The sequence below is a fragment of the Homalodisca vitripennis genome, chromosome 1 (genome assembly GCF_021130785.1).
Source record: "Homalodisca vitripennis isolate AUS2020 chromosome 1, UT_GWSS_2.1, whole genome shotgun sequence".
NCBI lineage: Eukaryota > Metazoa > Arthropoda > Insecta > Hemiptera > Cicadellidae > Homalodisca > Homalodisca vitripennis.
In genome coordinates, this window is record NC_060207.1 from 34,644,521 (window position 1) to 34,670,629 (window position 26,109).

The 26,109-nt window shown below is 34.8% G+C and overlaps 1 protein-coding gene across 1 annotated transcript in view; it reads left to right on the forward strand.

Moving 5' to 3' along the window:
• LOC124359624 (dedicator of cytokinesis protein 3-like) overlaps positions 1 to 15,053 on the forward strand; it is a 65,579-nt gene extending 50,526 nt beyond the window's left edge. Inside the window, exons 2-6 of the mRNA XM_046812529.1 lie at positions 3,112 to 3,195; positions 4,924 to 4,964; positions 5,950 to 6,005; positions 8,241 to 8,337; positions 9,958 to 15,053. Of these exons, the coding sequence (XP_046668485.1) occupies positions 3,112 to 3,195; positions 4,924 to 4,964; positions 5,950 to 6,005; positions 8,241 to 8,337; positions 9,958 to 10,110 (431 nt within the window). The 3' untranslated portion in view covers positions 10,111 to 15,053. The remainder of the gene's footprint in view (positions 1 to 3,111; positions 3,196 to 4,923; positions 4,965 to 5,949; positions 6,006 to 8,240; positions 8,338 to 9,957) is intronic.
• The last annotated feature ends 11,056 nt before the right edge of the window (positions 15,054 to 26,109 follow it).

Below are 26,109 nucleotides of genomic sequence, written 5' to 3' on the forward strand. Positions count from 1 at the left end.
GTCACATCTTCTCGTCGTGCACTATATAGGGATTTATTTCTCTTAGACTGCAGAGTTCTTGTTGAAATTGGTCAAACTTTTTGTCTGCTTAAGAGAATTATGACTGATTGTCTCAGAGGCAGCTGCTTGATCTTCATAAGGTGAAAAAATGTGCCAGAAGGCTCATCCAGAATGGACTTAGAAGTGCAGAACTTAATACTGTCTGACAGTCAGGCAGCTTTAATGGTGCCTATGTCTACTCTTTTGCCTCAAAGGTAGTATGGTAATGGAAAAATACTCTAATGCAACTAGTAAAGATGGAGAAAGTTGTCGGGTCATGAAGACATTCCAGGAAATGAAGTAGCGAAGGTGCCAAAATAGGCTTTGAAAGCCTTTTGGTAGTGCCAGAACTGGGTTCTGGAGTAGCCTTCTCCTACAGTAAAGCTTTACTACCTGGGAAAAGAGAATCAGATCCAAGACATGGAGAAAGGCCTCAAGACTCAGGTAATCAAATATGTTATCTCTCTGTATGCTAAAAGTTGGACTAGTTTCTAATTCTAACTAAGCAATGAGGATATACGATTTGTAATTGGAATGCGAACAGGACATAGCCCCCTTCGGAAACATTTGATGAAGGTGGGTTTAAGCCAGACGGATGAATGCAGACTCTGTGGAAAAGTATAAGAATCAGCAGAGCACAATTGACTTCTGTTGTTTGTAAACTCAGGAAAAAGGTCCTAGGAGTTTATCTCTTAAGCCCAAAGGATATAACAGAACAGTTGCTCTCAAATATAACTGGTTTTTTTAGAAGCCTTAGATTTGAGGATTAAATACTAGTAAGGGAGGGTTCACGTTCACCACACAGTGTACAACATCATGGTCTGAAGAGCGACTCTCAATGGACATTTATATACGAGGTGTGGCTATTACATAACGAGACTCACACTGCTGCAAATGAAGGCAGCATGTGTCAATCACCATTAATCAACAAGTTGTTCAGTTGTGGCTATGACCATGTGACGTATACCTGTTCCTGGGAAATCTGCATTAAGAGGGACAAGATTTGAGTCTTTAAGCCCACATTAATAGTGACTTCCAGCACTGTTTCCAACAATGGAAAATTCATATGGAGCGTTTTAGGGATAGAGAAGGAGTGTATATTAAAAGTGACAATAAGAGATTATGTATAAAATTAAATTGTATACAGCGTCAGTCTTGTTATTTAATAGCCACACCTCATATAGTATTGGGACTGGTTCGTTGTATCCTCGGTGGAGGGATGTCCAACCGGTCGGCCTCGGTAGAGGGGTCCTCCACCACTCAAGTGCACTTTAATTCAGTCTCCTGTGGGCATGCATGGAGACAGAAGGTGGATTTTTGAGACATGTATTTTTTATGGTGTCATTGTGCCAGCATGGAGTGGACCGTCGAGCAACGCTTCGCTGTGAAATTTTGCTTTAAACTTGGGAAATCCGTGTTGGAGAACCTTGAACTCATTAAACAGGCTTATGGGAATGATACCTTAAGCTGCACAAGAGTGTTCGAGTGGCACAAAATGTTTAAAGAAAGCAAGAACCTCGTCAAAGACGATCACCACATCGGACACCCGATGACCGCTCGAACCGATGCTCAGGTGGCCAAAGGGAGCAGTTTTGGACTCTGACAGGTGTTTAACCATCACCGTTATTAGTGAGGATACCGAACTTTCAGTCAGAACCGTCCACACCATTGTAATAGGGGACTTGCGATGAGGGAAGCGTGCTCGAAGCTGGGGCCGAAAGTCTTAAGCGAGCAACAAAAATTGTTGCGGGTGGCAATTTTGTGGTGAGTTGTGGCCGAAAGTCTTAAGCGAGCAACAAAAATTGTTGCGGGTGGCAATTTTGTGGTGAGTTGTGGGTGTTGCAGTAAAACCCAGAAACAAAACGTCTGAGTTCAGAATGACATATGCAGGAGTCCCCGGGTCTGAGCTCGGATGTCAAAACCAAAACCATGATTATTGTTTTTTTTTGACCGACATGGCCATTGTTCACAAGGAGTTTGTGCCTACTGGAATGATTGTAAATGCTGTGTTTTATATGCATGTACTGACACACCTGTGAATTTGCGTAATGCGTTTGCTACCAGCCATTGTGAAGAATTAGAAACTTCACCATGACAATGGACCAATGTGCGATTTCTGTGCAGCAGCGTGGCAACGTTGCCTCACCCCCCTCCCCCTACAGTCCAGATCAGGCTTTTTCTTGTTTCTACGAATGGAAAGGGAGCTCAAAGGACATTGGTTCGACTCCATGGAGGCGGTTCAAGAGGTGACAACAAAGGTCATATATAGAGAATAGTAATAGATAACAATTTTTAATTATTGTGTTTATTGTAATAGTATAAATATAAATAAATTATATTTATTAATATGATGTAAATGTTATCCATTTCAGAGTGTGGATATGTTCTAAATTTGATGAGTCTAGGGTTTCGTAAAGTTAGTTTAAATTAATTATAACTAAATTTGTACTTAACAGACAGACAAGAAAGTTAGGTAATAGAAACTTTCATTGTCAAACGTATATGAAATTCAAGCATCACCAATCCATTTTTTATCTATAATCCTAGTCAACAACCCATAGTAAAAAATGGTGTGTCCTTTTCCATTTAGCTTGCCATGAAGATGACATTACAGGTTTAGTTAAAGTGTTCAAGCTTTTTATAAAACAACCCATGTAACAGAGTAACTCCATGACATGTGTTGTTATGTTACTGAAAAATGTTATATAATTAATGTTCTCTATATATTAAGTTTAATAATTTGTTTATTTTTCTCATTGCCATCATGGTTACTTATGAGAACATTGTAAACAGAGTCACCTCCTTGACAGACAGAAGTGGGAACTCCCAATGGACCAATAGTTGCCATCACTTTCATTACTGATGTAGAAGTGGAGTTTCACATTAAATTTAAACCTCTAGATCAACTCCACAGAGCACAGATGGACTCACACAGATGTTGTATTTTGTCATTAACTGGCAGTAGGGTCTTCTCTAAGCACTCGGCCAACAATTTAATATAATTCTGTCATAAAGAATTTGACAAATTTTTGCCTTTATTCATTATTGTTTATATCTGTCTTTGTGTTGCAGCTGTCTATAATTGGAATGGAGACGTTCGATTCGGCCTACCCCTGGAAATTGGAGATACAGTCCAAATTCTGGAAGAATGTCAAGGTACATATATGTGAATATTTTTGTATATACAGAGTTTCTTTTGAATTATTTTAATGTGTCATTATCACATATAATTATTGTTTTATTTGTTACTGAGGACAATTGCAACAATTGCTTATTGTTGCCTCAGACAGTGTGAACAAAGAATCGTATAAATATTTAATTTATTCAGTACATCTTGTTGAAGCTATTCAAAAAAAAGTCATAGAACTTTGAGTATACACGATTTTGCCATAGGACTTTACAGGTTCACTCTCATTTTTAAATGAATAAAAATGACCAAATTTTCATAAACTAGACAACAAAATACCATAACGATAATTATTATCCTGTTACTTCATGGTGGTCATTTAGAAATTATTCTGCTCTTTGATTTTAGAGTTCTGCTCCTCTGGTGTTTAAAGTTAAGCTACTGATATCTTATAAATAAATACTATAAAGTTTTACATTAACATTCATGGTATCATGGAGATGCATACAAAAAACTTGCTATTGTCTTCGCTTTTGGGTTCTAACTTACTGGTTTAAAGCAAGTATTCTTAGAAAATACTCAATAAAATAATATGGGGTTTTTCATATATGTTTATTGATACTTAATTGGTTCTCTGTAAGAAAATATTTTGGTGCAAGTTGAGGGTTCTGACCTACAGCCCTTAAACTTAGATTTTTATTAATTTCAAAGTGATTCCTGGATGGAGATCCAGACTATCACTTATCTCAAAAGTAGTTGGAATGCCACATATCTCTTCTACCACAGGATGGAATGTAGATTTCATGCAGGCCTTTATCATGAAATATCAAAAGGAAACAGAGTCAAGAATCATTTATTGTCGTCCCACGTATTATATGCATTGACAAAATCAGATAAGGTTTACAATAACGCTACCATTAGGTTTACAGTCCAGAACTCCACCACTATAGAGAAATGCAAATAAATATGCAATTAAAAACTTTTCTACATTATGTTTGGTATTAAATTAAAACTTAATGCTAAAATAAATAATAGTAAATAATAGCAACAAATAATAATAAATAATTAAAAACAAAAAAGATTGGATCATTAAAAATTAGTCATTTAAATAATTTAAAAACATTTTTCCACTGCTTCAGCCATTTCACAAGACAATTTTTGAAATTCCTTAAAGTAGTGTTAAAGTGAAGCAATACAGAGTATTGAATGTTTGATTACTGTTCACTTTTAATTAGGTAGGTTAACTTGCAGACACATAGAATGACTCTCCACAAGTAAAAAAAGGCAACTGAGTGATACCAACACTACACATATTCTCTCTCTTGGAGGTTCCAACTGGTGCAAAACAAATTTCCCACTGGCAAGTGGGAAGATTCCGGGAGATTTTTGACTCATCTCGTATAAAAGTATTTATTAACAAAAATTTATACAAAATTGACTTGAGAATCTAATTACCATTTCAGTTTTCTCTATGATGCCTGCTAGCTTAGAGAAAACCTAATATCTGTTCCCTTTTTAAACCTATGAACAGCCACTATTGTAAAAACTCGAATGTAAATATCAAAAGATGTCCAAGACTGAAACGGGTTTTTATTGCTTCACATACTAACATATGCACAAGTGCTACAATAATAATGTAACATGAAATAGTATCTAGACACTGCTGTATGTTTGAAAAATAATGTACACTGTTACGTCAACTAATTGGCATAGAAATTGTTTGCTTGTAGACTTACTTTATATCCTCTTTGTTTCAGGATGGTATCGAGGTTTCGCTACTAAAAACAGAACTATTAAGGTAAATGTTATTTAATTATAAGGTAAGGCAAAACAATAAATAGGTAGTCTTAAGAAAGTAAATTGAATTGTTTATTTGTTTTAAACTCACCAACACAAAACTGTAATTTTCTAGTCTTTCATAATCGCAAAACTACACAATAATCTAAGTAATTTTGTATATTTCATGGATAAAATTAATGGAGTTTTCTGTAATGTGAAAAAGATGGCAGAGGGAAGGTCTTGTATAATTTCATTGAGTTTTGCTGAGGCAGGTTGACAGGAAATTTTACGAAACAGAAAAACTAATCTATGTCTATATAAACACTCTTGTTTATAGTCAATCAGATGAAAAGAGTATTTGGTTTGAAACAAATATTCATAAAAATCTTGTATTATTGCTTTCTAACACTAAAGAAATATTTTTAGACTTTGAATAATGTTGCCTTCTAGATTGTCTTGAAGAGTTTATGTTATAGACACGTTTATGTAGACTCTCAGAGGTATGTTATTTAAATTAAGTTTCTGAAAGATATACCCTAAATGTAATTGTGAGGGGTATATTAACAATTAAAATCTGATAACAAATTAAAATCTTTGAAGTAAAGTTGTACACTTGACAAAAAATGGCACAATGAACATAATTAATTATCCTACCTATAAATTTAACATGTTATCAATTAAGAAAGAATTGCAAAAATGAAATGTTAATATTCCATTGTATGCGGACTCTAAAATTTGAACCAGTGTCAGTTCTTAACAGCACTCAAAATAACGTTGATTTGTGTGTTTTCATGTGTACACATATCTGTGTGTTCTAATTTCCCAAAAACATAGTTATAACAAAATTTGTATCTTTTAATTCTGATGCTTAATGGTGAAATTATTAACACATACTAGTTTTATTGCTATACAAAGTCCACAAATTAAATGTTTATAATTGATCAAAGTTAATATTATTTTTATTGGAAAACTTTTAATAATTATCTTTTGTTTCCTTATTTCAGGGCATCTTTCCTGGCAGCTATATACATATCAAGCCATGTAAAGTGGAAGGAGAAGTGTAAGTTTTTATTTATAAATAAAATATTGGTTGATTGTAGGTAGAGTAATCTTCTCTAAGTTGTTTATTAAACAATATTTTAAGTTTTTGTATTGTATTCTTTTATAAATGAACTGGTACATACCCCTGGCTTTGCCCGCAATTTTTAAGTAACGTTCTGTATATTTGATTAAGTAGCTCCCACAATTTCAGTAACACTTGAATTATTTTAGACCAATGTAAAGGAACTCTAAAGTCGAAGTTCCTAGCTTTCTTAGTGAGAGCACTTGTGATGTAATACGATAGTGTGCTACGATATTTAAAAAATAGAATTAGTCATATATCATGCATCTAGTACCTATTTTTCAGTATTCATGATTAAGAGGACCAGAGTTTAAGCAAAATTGCAAGTAATTTTTAGGTCAGGTTTTGCACTTCTAGTTCAAATTAATTATATTTCAAATGCAAATTTGTTAATTTCCTCAGAGAAACAATATACATTGTTGGTTGGATTCTAAACAGTGCAGTTTTCTAAATTGAACACACACACACACACACAACACACACACACACACACACACAACTATTTTACACTATATTTTGTAGTCTAGGTGCCTTAGATGTTGAAACAATGTAAAGAGTTCATTTTGAGTTTCTTCAGAAAAACAGGACTCCAGCTAAACTCAACATTCACAAAAATCAGTAACATTTAGTTTTGAGATCTGCAATTTAATTCCAATCTCAGGTGGATATCTTGACTAATACATAACTACAAATCTGGGTTATAAATAAACAAATCATTTTTACACCAATAAAGAAACTTAATTTAAATTCCCCCATTTAGATTTTTAAATTGTACATATTATTATTTTTGTTACATTTTATTTTGATAATTGATTAGATTTTATTTACATTTTTTGCTTAAGTTAAGATTGTTTAATTTTATTTTATTTCTACAATTTAACTGCAGTGTATTTGTTACAAATTGTACCTTATTATTTGTACTATACCTTTCAACTTTATGGACCCAGTTCCCATGCACAGGTTACAACCTATGTGGGAACTTTCTCATGCCAAAGTATAGTAAATGTATAAATTACATGTGATCATATAAATAAATTTTATTTGTTTCTATGAGGCATGTTTTTTTAAGTAAGTACCGTTTTTAAGTTCTGCTGCTGATGCTTGCATGAACTGAGAATCCCGCTGATTGTGAAGTATGTGCTGTTTTATTTTCTTGGTAGTAAAGCAGTTGAAATTCACTATAGGAATTGAGAAGCATATGGACAAAACATTATGAGTGACTGAATGACATTCAAATAGGTAATAGCTTTAAAAGATGACTGAAAGAATGTTCTTGATGGGAAATGGAGTGGACAGCCCTCAATGATCATGACCGATTTCGTACAGAAAGTGAATGATAGAATGAAAATGAACTGGCATTTCACAATGTCTTCTTTATCAGAAGAGTTTCCTCAGTTTCAAGAAGTGTTTTCTCGAGAGATTTTTATCGAGAGATTTGTTCTGCTGTATGATAATATCTGCCCAGATGCGATAAAATGAACTCAAGATCTCACTACTGCGTTTTGCTAGGAACAATTTCCTAGCAATTTCCTCCCCATAAACAGCCTCAATTTAATGCCCTTTGACTATCATTTGTTTTTTCACAGAAGAAGCATTTTGAAGATCAACAATAGCGTCAAGATAATCGCATTGCAGTTGGTGTTAAGTTAGGTGTTAATCTTCTGTAACAACAGTACATAATATTATTTTTTATATATGTAAACTGTATTAATATTAATTGTGTGTTTTCTTATAAAAATAAAATTGTTACAGATGTTTTACTTGATTATTTTATACATAAAAACTGTACTTACTTAAAAAACATTGCTAGTATTTATTATTGTACACAATGTAATTAGATATGATTTTGTTTATTACTATGTAGCTGTATACATATAAGAAAATTATCTTTTAAAATCATAAAAAGCAGAACATTAATTAAGACTGTAATAAAATATCTAGCTAATAAAAGTTGTCTCTCTGTTACGATTCCTGCAATGGTCCCTTTAAACTTTTATGTGCTAGAAAATACATTATGTGGCTCCAGTCAAGTTATGATAAAGTCACACTGTATGGTAAATGTATACAAAAGAAAGTTTAAAAGTTTGGTTAAAAAGGTTATCAAACATGTTTTTTGAGGTATGAAATTCATTCATAGTGTCTGAATTGCTTTAATAACTGTTGTGTTTCCAGATCATTTGAAACTGTTACTCCTCTGGAAGATCCTGTTGTACGAGAAACTACATTGGTGTTGAGAGAATGGAACGGGATTTGGAAGAATCTGTATGTGGTAAGTATGCAGATGGTATTGAGTGTTTGTTCAAGTATAACTATAAGTATAATATTATGTTTAAAATGGTTCTAATCTAGCCTACTTTACTATTAGGCCAACATTACCTCAAGCACATAGAGAATTAGTATCTTTAAGTTTTAAAGCATAACTGTGTGTAAGATAGGAAATCTTGTTACTGCTATAAAATCTTATGACAATACATTTTAAACATAGAACGTATAATCATTTTCATTCTGGCTGGTTAGTTTAATTTTATGGCTTCATTTCAAGAGAAATGCTCACTATTACTTAAATACATTTAATGGACCAGATTCATTAAAGTGTGTAACAATGAATCATATATCTATATCTGAAGCCATATTGATAACGGGTTGTCCTATTGGTCGTCGGTTGCTTAAGCTTCAGCCAACCACGATACAGCTCTGCTCCAATAAACTCTCAACGTACCAGTACAGGCGAATGTATATCATTGGCAGTTTCGGTTTAACTTCTGCTAACTGAAGATGACTTTTCACAAGAATGTTATTGTGCCAACCTGGGCTCAGTTTCCATCTTGATAAAGCCTCAACCATTCTGTGGTATTTTTACCATCCTTTGAAAATGTCTTGAAATGGTTTTATGCTGAACATGAGACAAAGTGGTGACAGAATGGTCTACACTCACCTTTTCCCAGAGTGGCACCTGACTTCCTGTTAAGTAGATTGGTGTCTTCTCGGGTTGTGGATATAATTACAAGATGTGGTCACCTGAGGGCATCTTCACAGTCTGCATTCTCGGGCAGGATCTGCTCTGTAGAATGTGTGACGGGCAGGAGGGAATTACTGAACACCTGCTCTTGTCCTGCAATAGCAACAGAGCACTACGCCATCTTTGGTACTCTGGAAAAAGGTAGTGAATTTCTCCTGATCAGTTGTTTTTGGCGGTCTGTAGAACTGCTGAAACCAAGAACTGGTTGGCGTCATGATATACTTCCGAGATGCACAAAAGGCCCTTGAGGCTTATGTACATGGCAATAGGCTGCCCCTTAGAAGAAGGAAGTTACTCACAGACAAACTGAGTACCAAGCATCCCACATGAGTGCAGAGATATCTATATACTGAAAAACTTCAAACTGATAAAATAGTACCACAATATTATTATATACCTGGCATAAGAGATCAAATGGGCATCGGTACAAACTTGAGTTGCTAGTCTGTTTTACTTGATTAAGTAAGAATATCAGGGATGCTTGTCTGTTAAGTGAAATATATGCCCAAGAATTAATTAATAATTTGCCACTTCTCTATTTAAAATAAAAATCTAACATGGTGGTAATTTTACTCATACATTCTGCTTGAGTAACCTCTGGTAGAGAACATTTTATATTATGTTGACAATATTCTAGCTATACTATATGATGTCAACACTTTGCAGATGCAGTATCTAATTTAGGGATGTGTCACATACTCATTTTGAGTACCCTCTAATAGCAGATATGTTAAAAGGTACCTAATTTAAAAATACATTTGTTGGTCAACTGTGTGAAGTACTGCCTCTTTAAAAAAATTATGCTTACACATATGAAATAGTGTTTGGTTCTTGTTACTTTATTTACTTTTTAAATGTGTTTGCCATTAGGATCGAGAGACATACAAGTTCCAGACTGTTCGCAAGGTGATGCGGGACCTAGTCGACTGGAGGAGACAACTTCTCACTGGCACATTAACTCAAGATCAGATGCGGGAATTGAAGCTGAAAATTACTGCAAAGATAGACTGGGGTAACAGGTAAGTGTCTTTTCACCAAACATTCAGATATTTACTGTTTTAACATCCTTAACCCTACAGATTCATTGACTCATGAGGTCTATAGGATGTAATGAAGTAGTCAGGTGAGAAATTAGAGGAGGATAACATTAATAAGGAGCCAGGATAGGGCCGTATTGAAATTATATTATTGTCTGTCCATTCCTCTGTGTGATAACTCCTGATAGAAATCCAAAAATGGCCGCTGGCCCACAACATCAAGAATAGTGACCTCAGTTAAAAAGTTCAGTTTTTAAGTGGTAAAAGTGACAAGAATGAAGATCGCCTACTGATATGAGCTTATACTAACTACTGTAAGTCTCTTGAAGTAAAAAAAATCCTATGCTATGGTATTTTTCTGGGATTGTTGACCTGAGAGTTGCTGACTGCACACTCAGTTGTCTGTCATCAGAGACTTCCACTCCAAACAGCAAACCTACAGTGCCACTGCAACCTTGCACTGACCCTCAGCAATACATCCAGCTGCTGTGCTACTTATTATATTAACATGGTTCTTAATTATCCCACCAAAACTTGACATAATTATATAATCCCTTTATTATAAATATAACACATTTATACAATTTTTGACAAAATTCCACACAAATTTTCAATTTTTAACAGAGACAGCCTGTCAAAGTCTGTCCAAAACTCAGTCCTAATTATTCTATTTGCTCTGACAAGCAATCTTATCATCCAAACAGAGAAGACTGCCAATCTCTTAAATCACAGACTACTATTATTATTTACCAATAGGACTGAGCCTATCTACGATTAACATCTATCAGTGCCTGCAGATCTTAGAACGCAACCAGACGTGTAACAGTGTATAGTAATGACATACTGCTGAAACTGAAGGCAACTGACTCAATCTTCTCATATTTCTTAAAATCTGTATAAAGCTTACCTTTCTTAGTTTTATAAAAATTGACCTAGTGAACTCAGCCAAACACTCAATAAAAAACTGAAATCTTTTTTCCAAGATAAACACCGAAACCTCTAAATACCCTTGGGGCATCTGCAGCATAGGGGTAAAATATTCTGGAATACTCTATACAGTGACCTGTAAACAGTGGTACAATGGTGGTTACATTAATATAACTGATAAAAGTCTGAAAAACTAGCGATAGATGAAATAAATGCCTGGACATGTAAAACTTGTAAGGACTCAGCACCCTGCAATATTGCTCATAGCAACCCTCTGCCAGAAACAAATTTTGTGGCCTTAGGGGAAGCAAAAATACTCTCCTTGAAAACACAGAGCCCAACAAGACACCAAAATAGAGACAAGGAAAACAGCACTATGGCTATCTCGGACCTGGAGCTAATACTGAGTAATAATACAGATCAAGAGGAAACGGATCCCGAGACTTCCCTAACATTGGCAGCTGAGGCCGGTCACCTTGTCATAGCAGAAAACTGTAAACTGGAAAAAAAGGTAAAGGAGTTAAATATCCGCAATCCAGCCTTAGAAGCTAAACTTGCCGAAATGGAGGCATGAATTGAAAATCAAACATAGATTGAAGACAAGTATGTGCACAAGATTGAAGCCTTATACAAAAATTGACAAACTTTAGCTCAGGCTGAAAAGGAAATAAAACATGGACAAGAACTACAAAATCTTTATGAAGAGCATGACATAAGACAGTCAGTCCTATTCGAAGAATAAGTAAAGAAAATCTCAGAATTGGAAAACATAATCCTTAACCACTTAAATAAACCCAAATTTTCCAGAAATCAACGATCATATTCTAAAATGCCATGAAAACGTAGAAATACAAACCTTATGTCTCCCCCTCCCCCAGTTTTACTACCAACGACATCATTAGACTCCTCACTAAAGTGGCAAGAGCTAATTCTGTTAGAAAAGAGACTGGATAGTATGAAACATACAGTCATGTTACTTAAAGGCCAATTGAGAGAAAAAAAGCCCCAAGACGACTCTCCTAGTCCAGTCGATAGACCTAGACACCCAAACCTTACCACGTCTCGAAGCGGGAAAAGAAATAGTTTTATAAAAAATCATTTCAGCATCTCACTGCAAGTTGCTAAATCCAGGCAAACTCCCACAACTGCTAAATAACTATGCTCACAAGCAAAGTAAATACATGGAACCAACAACACTTTGAAACAAAAAATACACATCATGTAACTTCCAACCACAAAAATAAAATTCTGGTAGAAGTGCAGGTCCATCAACCTGACATTTATACTCCACATAAACTATATAATAAACTACTTTCACTTGACCTAAAAAAACTAAATGGGGTCAATGGAGTCAAGTGAAGCTTGAAGATGAAGAAACATATGAAGAATTCTTTGAGAGACACATAGGAACAATAGAAAATTATTTAGAAAACTCTGATGAGATACCTACGAGTATTAATAAAAATCAGCCGGATTTTATTCAAACAATCCAATTACTGCAGACTTTTCAGATCAGTCAACCGGGAAATCAACCAAAATGAGACATTACAGAACAAAGGTTTTCAAAAACTCCCTAAAGTACTAAAAAGCTGCATACAGCTTACAATATTGCACTAAAACATAAACCACCTCCAAAGAAAGACAAATAGACTTTATGATTTACTAGAAACAAACAAACCCAGCTTAGTTTTATTGACTGAACACGGTCTTCGAAGTGAAGAGCTGACTAGTACCAGAATTAACTATACACTCTTGTAGGAGATTTCTCAAGAGAAGTTATGAAAGAGGCGGTGTGGCCATTTACGTGAATGATAGCCTTAAAAATAAGTTGAAAGTACAGAGGTTATAGATAACACAACTGAAAAAGTGTGAACTCTCCATGATCCGCATTAACTCTGGCAAAACTCAAACCTACCTTTTAGGAGTGACCCCTAAACAGTAATATAAACATAGCCCTTGATGCTCTATCCACGACATTGGACATGATACCAACATGGAAATGTCCTACCGTTGTTATGGGGAACATAAATGTAGATGATTTAACCGATAATATGGGTAATAAGGAATTAATAAACGTGCTGGCTAGTCATAACATTCAAAGACTACGCCTCCCACAAACCAGAGTGACACACAGCACTTCAACTTCTATTGACTTTATATGCACTAACATTCACAATGACGACATCAAGACAGAAATCTTAGAAACTGGCCTATCTGATCACACTGCCCAGATCTGCCATTTAAACTTGGAAACTCAAAATAAAGTACTCCCAATCTCAACAAGAAGATGTTTCTCCCAGACAAACCTTAACAATCTAAAACAAGTCCTAAAGGATGAATCATGGCAAACTTTCTATAACTATTTGGCTGTTGACGAATCATATGATAATTTTAATCACATACTTAACTGGGTCCCGAATTCTTCATGCCCCTTGATAAAATCTAGACCAAAAAGAGGATTTAGCTTAAAAAATACAATCAATCAAGAAGCATGCAGGCTTAAAAATATTTACCTTCAAGCATTGGAAAACGAGGTTCAAAATGGGAAATTGGCTGACAAGGTGATTACAGCTCAAGCAAAGAAGGACTATGACCTTAAACTGAAGCATTTAAGGAAAAAAACCACATCAAACTATACACAAAATTCGGGAAACAAACAAAAATCTGTCTGGAATGTAACTAACCACAAGAGATGCTGAAACAGAGAGCATTCAACCCCCATAGAGTTGGTAATAGATAAGAGGTTGATTAAAGATCCTCTCCTGGTAGCACAACATCTAAATGACTATTTCAGTACAGCTGCAGTTAACACCCAGGGTCACTATACAGTACCTAACTTAGAAACAGAACCATTTGAACTCCAAAATCTGCTTGAACCCAACAATAAACCCAACCACAAGACCTGAAATTTCAAAAATTATCACTGGCTTACAATCAAAACTATCTTCAAGATTGGACGAGATCTCCTCAAAACTACTTAAACATTGCAAAGAGGAGATCAAACCCCCGTTAACACACATCACCAACCTATCCTTTAAGGAAGGTATTTTCCCAAAAGCCCTGAAATCATCCAAAATAATTCCAAAATTTAAACAAAGACTCGCAACCTCAATAGAAAACTACAGACACATATTCCTCTTATCTACAATATCCAAAGTAATTGAAAAGGCTTGACAAATTAATGAGTCATTTTATTAATAACAATATTCTCATTTGTCAACAACATGATTTCGTAAAGGGAAGGTCAACTATCACAGCTCTGACAAGCTTTGTTGATTACATTATAAATCAGATGGAGGAAGGAGCATCTGTTACTGGGTTTATTCTAGACTTCAGTAAGGCATTTGAAACTTTAGACCACTCTCTACTGCTAAACAAAATTAATAGCATGGGAATAAAAGGCAAAACTGTAAATTGGTTTTCAAGCTATCTGGCAAGAAGAACACAAATAGTTGAATTAACATACACCAAAAACCACATTACCCATATAGCAAGGTCACCTTTACTACCAATAAATAAAGGTGTACCCCAAGGCTCAGTATTAAGACCAATCCTTTTCATCCTACTGACCAACGACCTGCCAAAATATCTTCAAGAATATGGGCAAGCAATTATGTATGCGGATGACACTGCATTCCTAGTTGCTGACAAACAGAAAAAAAACATTAGAAATTTCATCCTTTGTTACATACAACATGGCTAAGCAGTATTGTCAAAACAATTTTTTTGTACTTAATGAGAAAAAACTCAACAAGTAAATTTCGGAAACAGAACCACTGACTTGCCAGGGCTATCAGACATTGAACTAGAAAGTGAAGCAAAATATCTCAGAGTTATAATAGACAGCAAACTCACTTGGGGATTTGGGGATCACATGTTGACAACCTTTGTGGAAAATTAAATACCAGCCTCTATGCACTCAAAAGAATAAAAAATTCCTGTAACCTTCAAAAAGCAAAAGTAGCATACCACTCACTATTTAAGTCCCATATTCGGTATGGACTTATATCTCCTCTTTTTTCTAATCTAACTGTCTATATTGTTGTCATCTTTAAGCAGATGCCAAAATTATAATCTCTTGTTTCTCCATCCTGTGCAAATACGATTTAAAATAGCCATGGTCCAACAGGAATTGATTGAGGAAGTAATTCATTTTGTTATGTTGTCTCTTCATTATTTCTATCCTTAATCAACTTTTTGGTCAAAAGTCCATGTTATTTGGCATCCCAGTGAAATTACCATCTCTACATACTCACGGTTCTACCCGCTTGCTTCCTCGACCCCTAGCTCTTCTATATTGTGAATTGAAACTTACATGCCTGTGCCTTTTAATCAGTAGCATTACGCTTACAATCAACTGCAGCACTGGTCCTAAAACTGTCCAGTGTGAGCTAGCAATCGTCAGCTCTTCTCTAAACAGAAGCTTTTGATTCTTTTCACAGAAAAGCAATTCAATCCTTACAACCGTAAAGTATGGTAGAGTCAGTGAATGACAACAAGAGTAGTCTCTGCTCTGCAGTCAGGCCACTGATATTTTTTTTGTTCTCTTAGGACAAGAAGCTTATAAATTGCACTTAGTCCTGTAAGAACTTTTGCGCTGCTTCTGGAGTGACAGGATATTCAGGATGGGTAAGGTTAGGGAGTAGGGGCCGCCTCTTATCGAGATCCATGAGGAAGAATTAGGGCACTAAATAATCTCAAAGTCATGTCTTCCCGAAAGAAGGGGAGGCCAGCTCTGAATCAGCCTCTCCAGTCAAAGTAGGCAGGAGGTGGCACACCCTTGTTGAGGCTAGGAAGAACCTCTGAGGTTAGGGAACAAACTCCACCAACTCCAACAGTCATCTCCCACAGTAGACTAGACCTTTTGAACTGCCCATGAACCGCAGAATCTCAACATTTGCGGTTAGTGATGTGCCGCTCCTGGACATCCATAAGGTTGCCCAGATTTAAGTGACACACCGGTTTTTGCTGTGCCCAATCGTGGGTTCAACTGGAAGGTATAAGCCAGCCAGAAGTGATCCTTGCTGGATAGGCCACTGATATTAGTTATAAGTATTCTCAACACTGTTGTTACCTTCTTTGATGAGCATTGCATGTGCTTGTAGAATAAAAGCTTGATATTCAGATCATACAAAAATACTTCACTGCTAACTTCGACTATGTTTCAACACTTCCAACCTGGCTCTCAAAATTTGTTTCTGCGCATTTTTGATTGTGTCAACGTTCTTAGAGCCAAAAGTTAATGTATGTTGAGTTAAGCTCCAGTTCATCTTCCTCTTAGTGCAGTTTCTGGAATCTGACGCTAGTGCAGTATCTGGAATTTGGCAAGAACACGTATATTATGAGTAGGAAACTTGGTTGCCCCACCGTGCTTAGAGATCATGTCTAAAACATCATAGTACACTCAATTGTGCTATGAGACAATGAGAATACCTAGATTATACTGTATTTTGTAGTCTAGATGTCTCTAATCTCGAAACAACATAGAGTTCATTTTAAACTTTGTCGCCGAATTTTTTTGGATCTCTTCAGACGAACATAATTGTGACAGGAGTTCTTTGTGAGAATGAGATTTCAGACACTGCACTAAGAAGAAGGTGAACTGGAGCTAAACTAACATTCACATTAAGTTCATGTTGTTCAGTTAATGACAAATAAGTGTAGAATTGTGTTTTCCCTGTAAGATGTTGGTGTCCTACATTCCAAGTAAACACATTCAGAGCTTGAACAATATACAACTTAATGGATTAAGAACAGGAAACTTTGTAATGACTTTATAGTATTTTTCTTTCCAAGTAATTAGGGTAGGTGTAGTAAAAGCTATGATAGGATATTTCAGTACTGCTTACAGAAACATGGATTATGTCTACTAGTCCATCTACTGCATATTGGTGCATGTGCACTACTGCTAGGGTTTGGTAACATATGTACCATGTGTTTTCTATTAATTACTTTTAGTTTACAAAAAAAACATTCAAGTTATTAAACATTAGATTAAACAAGAGATAAGTTGTAAAATTATAGCTGAAAGGGAGCTGAAGAAACCCAGAAGCAGAGCTGTTAATCTAGACAAGGTTTTCTACAACATGCCTGGAATACAGGTTTGAGGCTGTTTAAACCTGTTTGAGTATGCAAGATACATTTCAGAGGTGGATTTGAAAATCTGCTGCTCTTATGTTATCGCCATATCACCACCATCATCCCCAGCTAATCACCTTTGATTAACTAATAGTCAATGACAATATAGAGCTTTCAACATCAAAGATGCAATCATCAAATAAAAGGTTGTCTGTATTAAATTTTAAAATTTTTAACAGTTGTGTTTTTCTTTTACTGCAATAGTTTTTCAAATGAGAAGAGTTTCTCCTTCAATGAAATACTATTTGTATCATATAACCATGAAAAATGCCAGCATTACAAATTACAAAAGCCAGTATCTAGCACAGTACACCATTTTGATAACTCCTTTAACACTCTATGTAAGCTAACACACTTCTTTAAAAAGAAAAATATGAATTATTAAAGATACAAAGTTTATTGTTACAAAATACGGTTAAAGCAGTTTTCTGTAATCATAGCATTGATGGTGGCCGATATCAGTCATGGCTACTGCACACTATACAATCATCGTAGACATTGTTGTACAGATTTTAATAAACTTCCAAAATCTGTGGACGCGATCATGTAGTGTGTAGGTGATTACAGATACAGTACATATATATATATACTGATAAAATGATATATAATATATATATAAAAAACATTCTGATAGCTGCACGTCAAATGAACATGTCAATCTTTCTTCATGACATTTACGTCAAATCAGCACTATATGAGTAACTCAAGGTGTTACAACGTATCAAGTCAATTCATCTTTTATTAATATAATGACGTAATATATTGTATTTTAATGTATGGTAGCCAACAGAAGGATACCAAGACAGCAAGACAGCAAGAGCCATTTCAATTCTAAAGATATTAGTAGATCCTGCCTTTTCTACTCAACATTCCAATATGATTTAAAAAGCTCGTTTTAATACATTTGATCACTTTCTCTTAAACTTGTATCCTAGTTTGTATACAATTTATCTGCCACTCTGGGCTAATGCTCTTTAAGCTCATTTGTAAATCCAGCTTTTGTACACTTGTTTTATGCAATCTTAATTGTTTTAAAGTAAAAACTTTATTGAAAAAATTATATATTAGGATTCTTACTTAGAAACGACTAGTCTTATATTTAAAAGTGTATTTATAAATGTTCCTATAAATAACTTTAAATAATTTGACTAGGCATTGTCTTGCAACAGAATTGTGAAAAATGTTTTTTTTTTTAATCAATACAATTTTATCTTGAGACCAAGAGAAAATTCTTCACAAGTTTTGTGTGACATGAAAATGTTCAATACATTAATTAGATAATATAGTTTTCTAACACAGGTCTGAAAACTATTTCTTTTGCATCATTTATAAAAAAAGTTGTGCAATATATGTTAAATATTTTAATAAAATTAATATTGCTAAGAAGTATTTGCAATGGTTAATGATACACACTTATCAAGTTTAATGCTGTAGCCATCAATATAATATGAGTTTTAATTATTTAAGTGCACAATATGTGTTTAAAATGTATTAATTTAGAACACCTCCAAATGTTTAACCTTTTGAGTTCCATGGATGCGTCAGTCCGTTGTTTGCATTGACTCACTATTATCCTGTTGGTATGCCAACGCTTTGTGACATAAACGTTTGGTAAAATTATCTGTATAGTGCGGACATGCACATTTTATTGTTTTACTGGCCACCTATTTTACCAAATACATTAGTTTGTAAAGCTTTGACTTCGTATTTTGTCAGTCAAAAATTGGTGTTGAGAAATTACTAAGTGAGGTATCTGCACATGAAACACATAAGTCAATTGTGTGGTCTGAGGCACTACTCTTGGAGCCGGGATTCCCGCGCCTGACACTAGGGATTTTTGTGGTCTGTTGTACACGTATTAGAGTCATTGGTCTGTGGTAAAGCTGGTGGGAGGGCACATCTTAAATTAACGATGATTGGCTTGGGCGGAAGTTGACTGAATCAGCGATTTTTTTATATAAGTGTGCAAGACCCAAAACACCTGTTTTGTATTTTTGTCTTCACTAATAATAATAATAATAAAAAAAAACACTTTATTTATGTTTGTTTTATGCTTTTCAAGGCATTTTAAAGAATCATGACCATAGCAATATAATCATATAATTATAATAGCTTTGAAGAGTTAAAAAACCATACATACATACTTATGGTTTACAATCGCTTGAGATATTCGGCATATCACTTTATATAATGGCCGGGATTAAAAGGGATAATTATAATCTCTTCAACTGACATTAAATTAAATTGTTGATTAAAAAGTTATTATTTAGCTTTACCAGTCTATAGTAAACTGTTACCATAGGCTGTAGATTTAAAAAATGTTACACTTTCAAATGTTTAGATTTGAAATAAATTTTGAGTTTTAATAAAACTTTTTCTAAATTACTTTATGAGCTTAAAATGAGGTGAAAATAGTTATGACAGAGCCCAAAATTTTAACTTGAAATGTACACACAAAATTTTGTCTAAATCTTCTCTCTAGGTTTTGTGTGATGGAGACTACCCAACCAAGTTTTTGTACTATTAACATTAATAGAATTAATCACAGCATTTGTTGTGGATTAATAGGAGTTTTCAGTTTTATGGGATCATTTTACATCCAACACACAGTTAATTCTTCACCTAACAGCAAGTGAAAAGTAAGATATAAGTTGTAACATAGTCTTTTCCGTACAAAACAGGACTGCTTTAAGTCATTTTATATTAGTTTAATTGTAGAAAAACTTCATTATAATTTATGTCCCCTTTCAAATTGGTTTTATTGAATTTAAAAAAAAGTTTTGATGAAATGTGTTCTGTAGCAACTTACGGATAAAATCAATTTTTTGTTATCGCATCCACATGTAGTATGTAATACAATAATAAATTATATTTGTTCATTTGATCATTGTCACTTTTCATTTTTATTACAAGAAATTTGTATCAATAAAATGTTGATTTTAAATGCAATTTTGACCTTTCACTGGACAACAGTTCCTACATCATAACAAAATATAATTTCTGTGATATTTAATTTGGTGTGATATATGCCCAGAAAAGTGTCTGCCGCTTTGATCTAACATGGACTCGGAAAATAAAACGTCAATTTCTTAAAAATACTTTTTATTTGCGCTTAGAAATATACAGTTGACAATAATCAATCAATAATATAGTAATATTGAGTATAAAAATAAACTAGTAACAATGTGAAGAATGCTTATTCTACTTGTAGAAAAAATACACATTTGAGCCATTCGTTGTCTTTTCTTTTGTTTTCTATATGGAATGTGTAAGCTTGCCATCACACTTATGCCTTCTAAATATGTCAAAACTAAACTAAATATTTTATAATATAAATAAATCCTACTAACAGATATTCTATAAAATACTAGGGTGAAAACAAACAAGTGCCTATCAGTCCTTAATAAATGATCATACACAAAGAATCAGACCTTGAGTTGATATGTAGACAATACTTATCTAAGTTTAAATCAAATAAAAATCAGTTGCATTTCAGCTCTAAAACGAGATACCAAATAATCCAGGAATGATAGTTACATAGTGAAACTTTCTTGACAGTGATTTGTAAACGTTCAGATTTATGAACACGAATATAAACTACAATAACTCAAGAGATCATCCATAAACTCCGTTCTTTCAGTCGTAACAACTTTATACTTAACTCTAACAGCTCAAGCAAGAAGATATGTAGACGTTCGAGCTCACACTTACAGCTAATTGTTCTGATTGCTTTGATTATTTAATGTGATCACTAATAGCAATGCTAGGCCTCCGTCTCCTTGTGTAGGCGGAGCTTGTCTGTGGGGTATATAGGGGACAGTTCCAGTGTAGAGGGCGCTGTTGGTATATTGTTGCCGAGATGCAGTTTGCGGCTGATCTCATCCAACAGCTCACCGAACATCATCATGTTCAGATTCTGGCCAATTAAGTGCAAAAGTAGAAAATCTCCAACCTGGAAGAAAAGTTTTTAATAAAACATTGCTTTTTTATTCCCCCCCCCACCCCCCCCCCCCCCCACCCCCCCCCCCCCCCACCCCCCCCCCCCCCCACCCCCCCCCCCCCCCACCCCCCCCCCCCCCCACCCCCCCCCACCGTGCAGTGCCGTGGGCAGTAGACAGGGCAGCCTTCACGAGACATTAGACCCACACCGGGTGACCTGGGCCCGGGTGTCGGGTTACCGGCAGGATGTGGCGTCTTATGCCGGGTCCACACCAAACCAACAAAACAAAAACTCCAACAAATCAGCAACACAACAAAACTGCAAGTTTTCGAAAACAGGAACTAATTGTCAACTGCTGTCCACATTATGAAAACAAAAATCAGTCAACTTTGTGATCCCGATAGAAAATGTGGCGAGCTCGAAATTTGGAATTACAAAGGAACAATGAATTATTTATTATGGCAGCTGGTTTTCTATTCCTAAACCAAAAAAAGAAAAAACGTTTTTGGGTTAGGCCGAGCTTGAAGAACCGACAAAAAAACTATGTTGAGGAAACTATTGGAAGATTTAAGAAAAGACGATAGAGGTATTAGTGGAGAAATGCGATGCAGCTTCAAAAACTTTTTAAGAATGACCAGTACTGATCTTGAAAATCTAATAGAAATCATTGGACCCTCGATACAGAAGAAAAATACAAATTTTCGAAATGCCATTAGTGGTAACAGAACGTTTAGTGATTACTTTAAGATTTTTGGCAACTGGGGAGTATTACCAGAGTCTGATGTATCTTTTCAAAGTATCCAAAACAGGCAATATCAGTAATAATTCCAGAAACCTGCGATGCTCTCATAAGTGCCCTAAATACATATGTCAAGGTAAAATTTAACATTATTAATAGGTAGCTGTTAAAAAATAAACTGATTTTTTTAAAATAACTTTTATTTGGAATGTATCTGAAAATTACATGTATGATGAGCTGATTCATTTGTTGTTATCCGCGTAGCTGGCCAGGATTCATCAATCTGGGTGGTATGTTGATTCGATGAGCAAGACGGACTAGTCAGTATCTCGTAGGTTTGAACGCTGGGGTGGGTTTGAATAAGGTTGTGATGCCGCCTGGATTTGAGTAGGTTCCAACGCTAAGGGTACTTGCGCAAGACCGAATGCTATCTGGACTCATATAATTGTGGTTGTTTTGTATCTGTAGAACTAGTGTGAACTGCAATTGGAGATCGAAAATGAAGGAACGGTGTCAATTGCTCTTGAGTTTCTGTGTTTTTTGGTTGGTCATATTCTCCTATTTCTGCTTTGTAGAGAAGATCATTGATCAAATGCTGCACAGTAGCTTGCGCATAAGGAGTACGAAGTTTTCGCACTTTTCTAGCAACTAGCTCACCAAATATATCAAAATCATCGGGTTGTACAGATGTTCCTTGCTGATTTTTTTTATATACTTCTTGTAGCATTCCCATAAACTTCTGCATTTTGCTTCTCACTAGTGGTTAGAACTCTTTTCTTTGGTGTGGTAGATTTGCTTTTAAGCTTTTGGTGTTTTTATCAGTAATTTCCTTTTGAGCCTGCAAATCTTCGTAGCTTTCTTGTAATTCTCCCATATTACTTGTACTCTGGCTGACGCTAGCGGTATCATCGTCATTTGTTTTCGGATTCTTTTGCCTCTTCAATCACTGTCTGAATCATCACTTTCCTGTAAAGTAAAGAATGTATGTTATTAAAAACTGCATAAAAATATATTTAAAAAAATGTATATTAAAAAAAATATATTAATAAGAACTTTCAATTAAATTTAATTTGTATTTTATTTCAGACTCCTAAAAGTGAAGAGGAATGGGAAAAAGTTAGCGATGATTTCAACAAGATTTGGCACTTTCCACATTGCATAGCGCAATGGACGGAAAGCACATTGTAATCGAGGCACCTACATTCAGTGGCAGTGAATTTTTTAACTATAAAGGAACATTCAGTGTAGTTCTTTTTGCTGTTGTTGACGCAAATTATAATTTTCTGTATGCAAACGTTGGTTGTCAAGGACGAATCTCTGACGGAGGTGTTTTTAAAAATACGCCATTTTACAAACTATTGGTTGAAGGAAAACTAAATTTGCCACAAAAACGTGTTCTTCTTGGAAGGGACAAAGAAAGTCCTTATGTTTTAGTCGCAGATGATGCTTTCCCCCTTAAACCATGCATTATGAAACCATATAGCGGCCATCAAGATAAGGGGTCAATAGAACGTGTCTTCAATTACCGAATTTCACGTGCTCGAAGGAATAGTTGAAAATGTGTTTGGCATTTTAGCGTCTGTGTTTCGAGTGTTTCGCAAACCAATGCTGTTACAACCAGAAAAGGTAGAAAAAGTGACTTTGGCATGCATTTGTTTGCATAATTATCTAAGGTGTGTCTTGTCGAAAAATAAATATAATCCACCAAACAGCTTTGATGTAGAACATATTGATAGTGGTACACTAGAAGATGGCGCATGGAGAAAAGATCAACAAACTTTACAGTCGTTTTTTAATCTACAACAGGACTGCAAGAAAATCATCTGTAGAAGCTATGGAAATAAGAAAAGAATTTGCTGAATATTTTATGTCTGAGCAAGGTCAAGTTCCATGGCAGTTAAAATTTTGTTAATCTATTGAGCAAAAGTACTGATTTTTTAGGGGAAAAATGATTTTTTAATTGATTTAATGATTTATTATTCTAATTATTAATAACTAATAACAAGTTCCATGGCAGTTTAAAATTTTGTTAATCTATGAGCAAAAGTACTGATTTTTAAGGATAAAATGATAGAATGTATAATGAATAAATATAAGTAAATAAATAATGCATAAATATATGTAAATTTTATATCTAATAAATAAAAAATAAATAAATAAATTATCTACCTGTGTATTCGATAATCCGCCTATATTCCCACTTGGTCTTGGCTTGTTTTTATCTTTTAAGAAACTTAATAGTGAATAACCAAACCACTTCGAAACGAAAGTTTTACCAGCTCCGGATTTTTTCAATAACTGATAATTTCTGTATTCTCTTTGGTACTGGGTATTGATGTTTTTTATCTTTCTGTCTACTTCCTCTGAAGAAACATTACACAATATTCCTATTTCCTTTAAGGCGTCTGCCTTTTTATAACGATTTTTATAATCAGGGTGTCGGGCATCCCATAACAATTTACTTTCTCTATAAAGTTCGATTAATTTACATGTATTTTCAACACTCCATTTTATTGCTTTTCCCGATGAAGTCATTTTGCACACAGCACGAGACATAACTGAACCACAAATTTTAAGTTTTGTTTTCTTCCTGTGGAAAGCGTACACACTAGACCAACAAAGTTGCCAGAAACACAAACAAAACAGCAACAGTTTGATCTTTTACCGCCAGGCGACGGGAAAACAAAAAGTTGTTGAAAACACGAACAAAACAAAATTGTTGCCGAAATGTTTCGCTTTTGTTTCAAAAATGTTGGGAAACATTGAGTTGCTGTTTTGTTTTTCTTTTGTTGGTTTGGTGTGACCCGGCATTACTCTCGTTTCTGCCCACACTAGGGCTTCTTTTATGTTCCGCCTTGTACGCTAATAGTACACTGCACTAGACCGTTATTGGGGGACGGGTTTTGAAAAACAAGCAGTGCATCCAGACTCTGCTCTCGCATGTGCTCTTTGGTGAAGTTGGTAAAGTAGATTTTGGGGATTACAAAGTTCTAACTGGCTTATCTGCAAGAGATCTGCAACTTGTGAAGAAGTAAACTCGTAAGGAGTTAAGAACAGCTTAAGAAGTTCTTAGCAAATCTACTTACGTATTCCTTAAATCTGAATTATTTACAGGGTTTCAAACGGCTGATTGGTTTCTATTTACTCCAAATAAAAGAACTTGGAATTTTTGTAGCAAAACATTATGTTAAGTTTGATGTTTCCTATGGTCGTTCGATTGATAAATAGATACTTGTGGTTTCGTGTTTTTACTGAACATGTATATCGGTATGATGTAACATTTTGCAATGGCTATTAATAAACTTGTTCGTTCATGATATTTTATGTGTTTAAATAGATATGCGTTTTTCCGCAGTGTTACAATAATAAGAAACGCTATCAGGCTGTACATCGCATAACTACGGTTGATGATGCCATCGTATAACCACAAGCGGAACCAAACAGGAATTGCACGTTTACCAATGCTGCTGTGTCAAATGCAAACCGATTAACATTTCCACGAGCAATGCCGGTGACGTGTTTAAACCGAACCGCAACTTTAATCGCTTATGAATCCCCGTTTTCCCCATTCGTTATCAGTATTATCTATCATTAATAGAGCCGGCGATTAAAATAACCTCATTTCCTGTAAAGTATTACCACAGCTAATGTGTCATTTATTTAGTCTCTTTCCTGATAAAGAACTCGAGAGATTTATATTTCCTTGTGGTGTGGGTGGACAGAGGTAACTTTTCATGGAAAAGAATATATATAACAGTGTTTCACCAATTTTTAAAATAATAATAAAGTCAAGGTCTCCTTCCTGCTACTCAAAAGTCAATCTAGTTTTAGAAAGGAATAATTACATGGTACATATATCTGACGTATTTAAGGATTCGAATTCCTTCTCATTTTAAATTTCCAACACAATTTATTAAGCTATAAGAAGTTGTAAACGCATCAAAATTTAGAAATTTTGTAAAGAGCTTTGCATACTTTATTATTTTATTGCCAATGCATCCGTTCAAATGAAGCTGTGAAAGGATCAGGAGTTTTATATATGTTCATTTTACACGTATGTTTACCTTTTACTATCATTCTCTCCCAAAGCACGGTCTTAGCCAATGTTTGCGTAAATTTTAGTATATTCAATATTTTTAAGTGCCTAATATAGAGGGGGATGTCACAAACGACATGGAGTGACGACAACTGTGGCGCGTGTGGTGACTCTTTTCTTTGTCGTGTTGATTCAATTGGTTTCC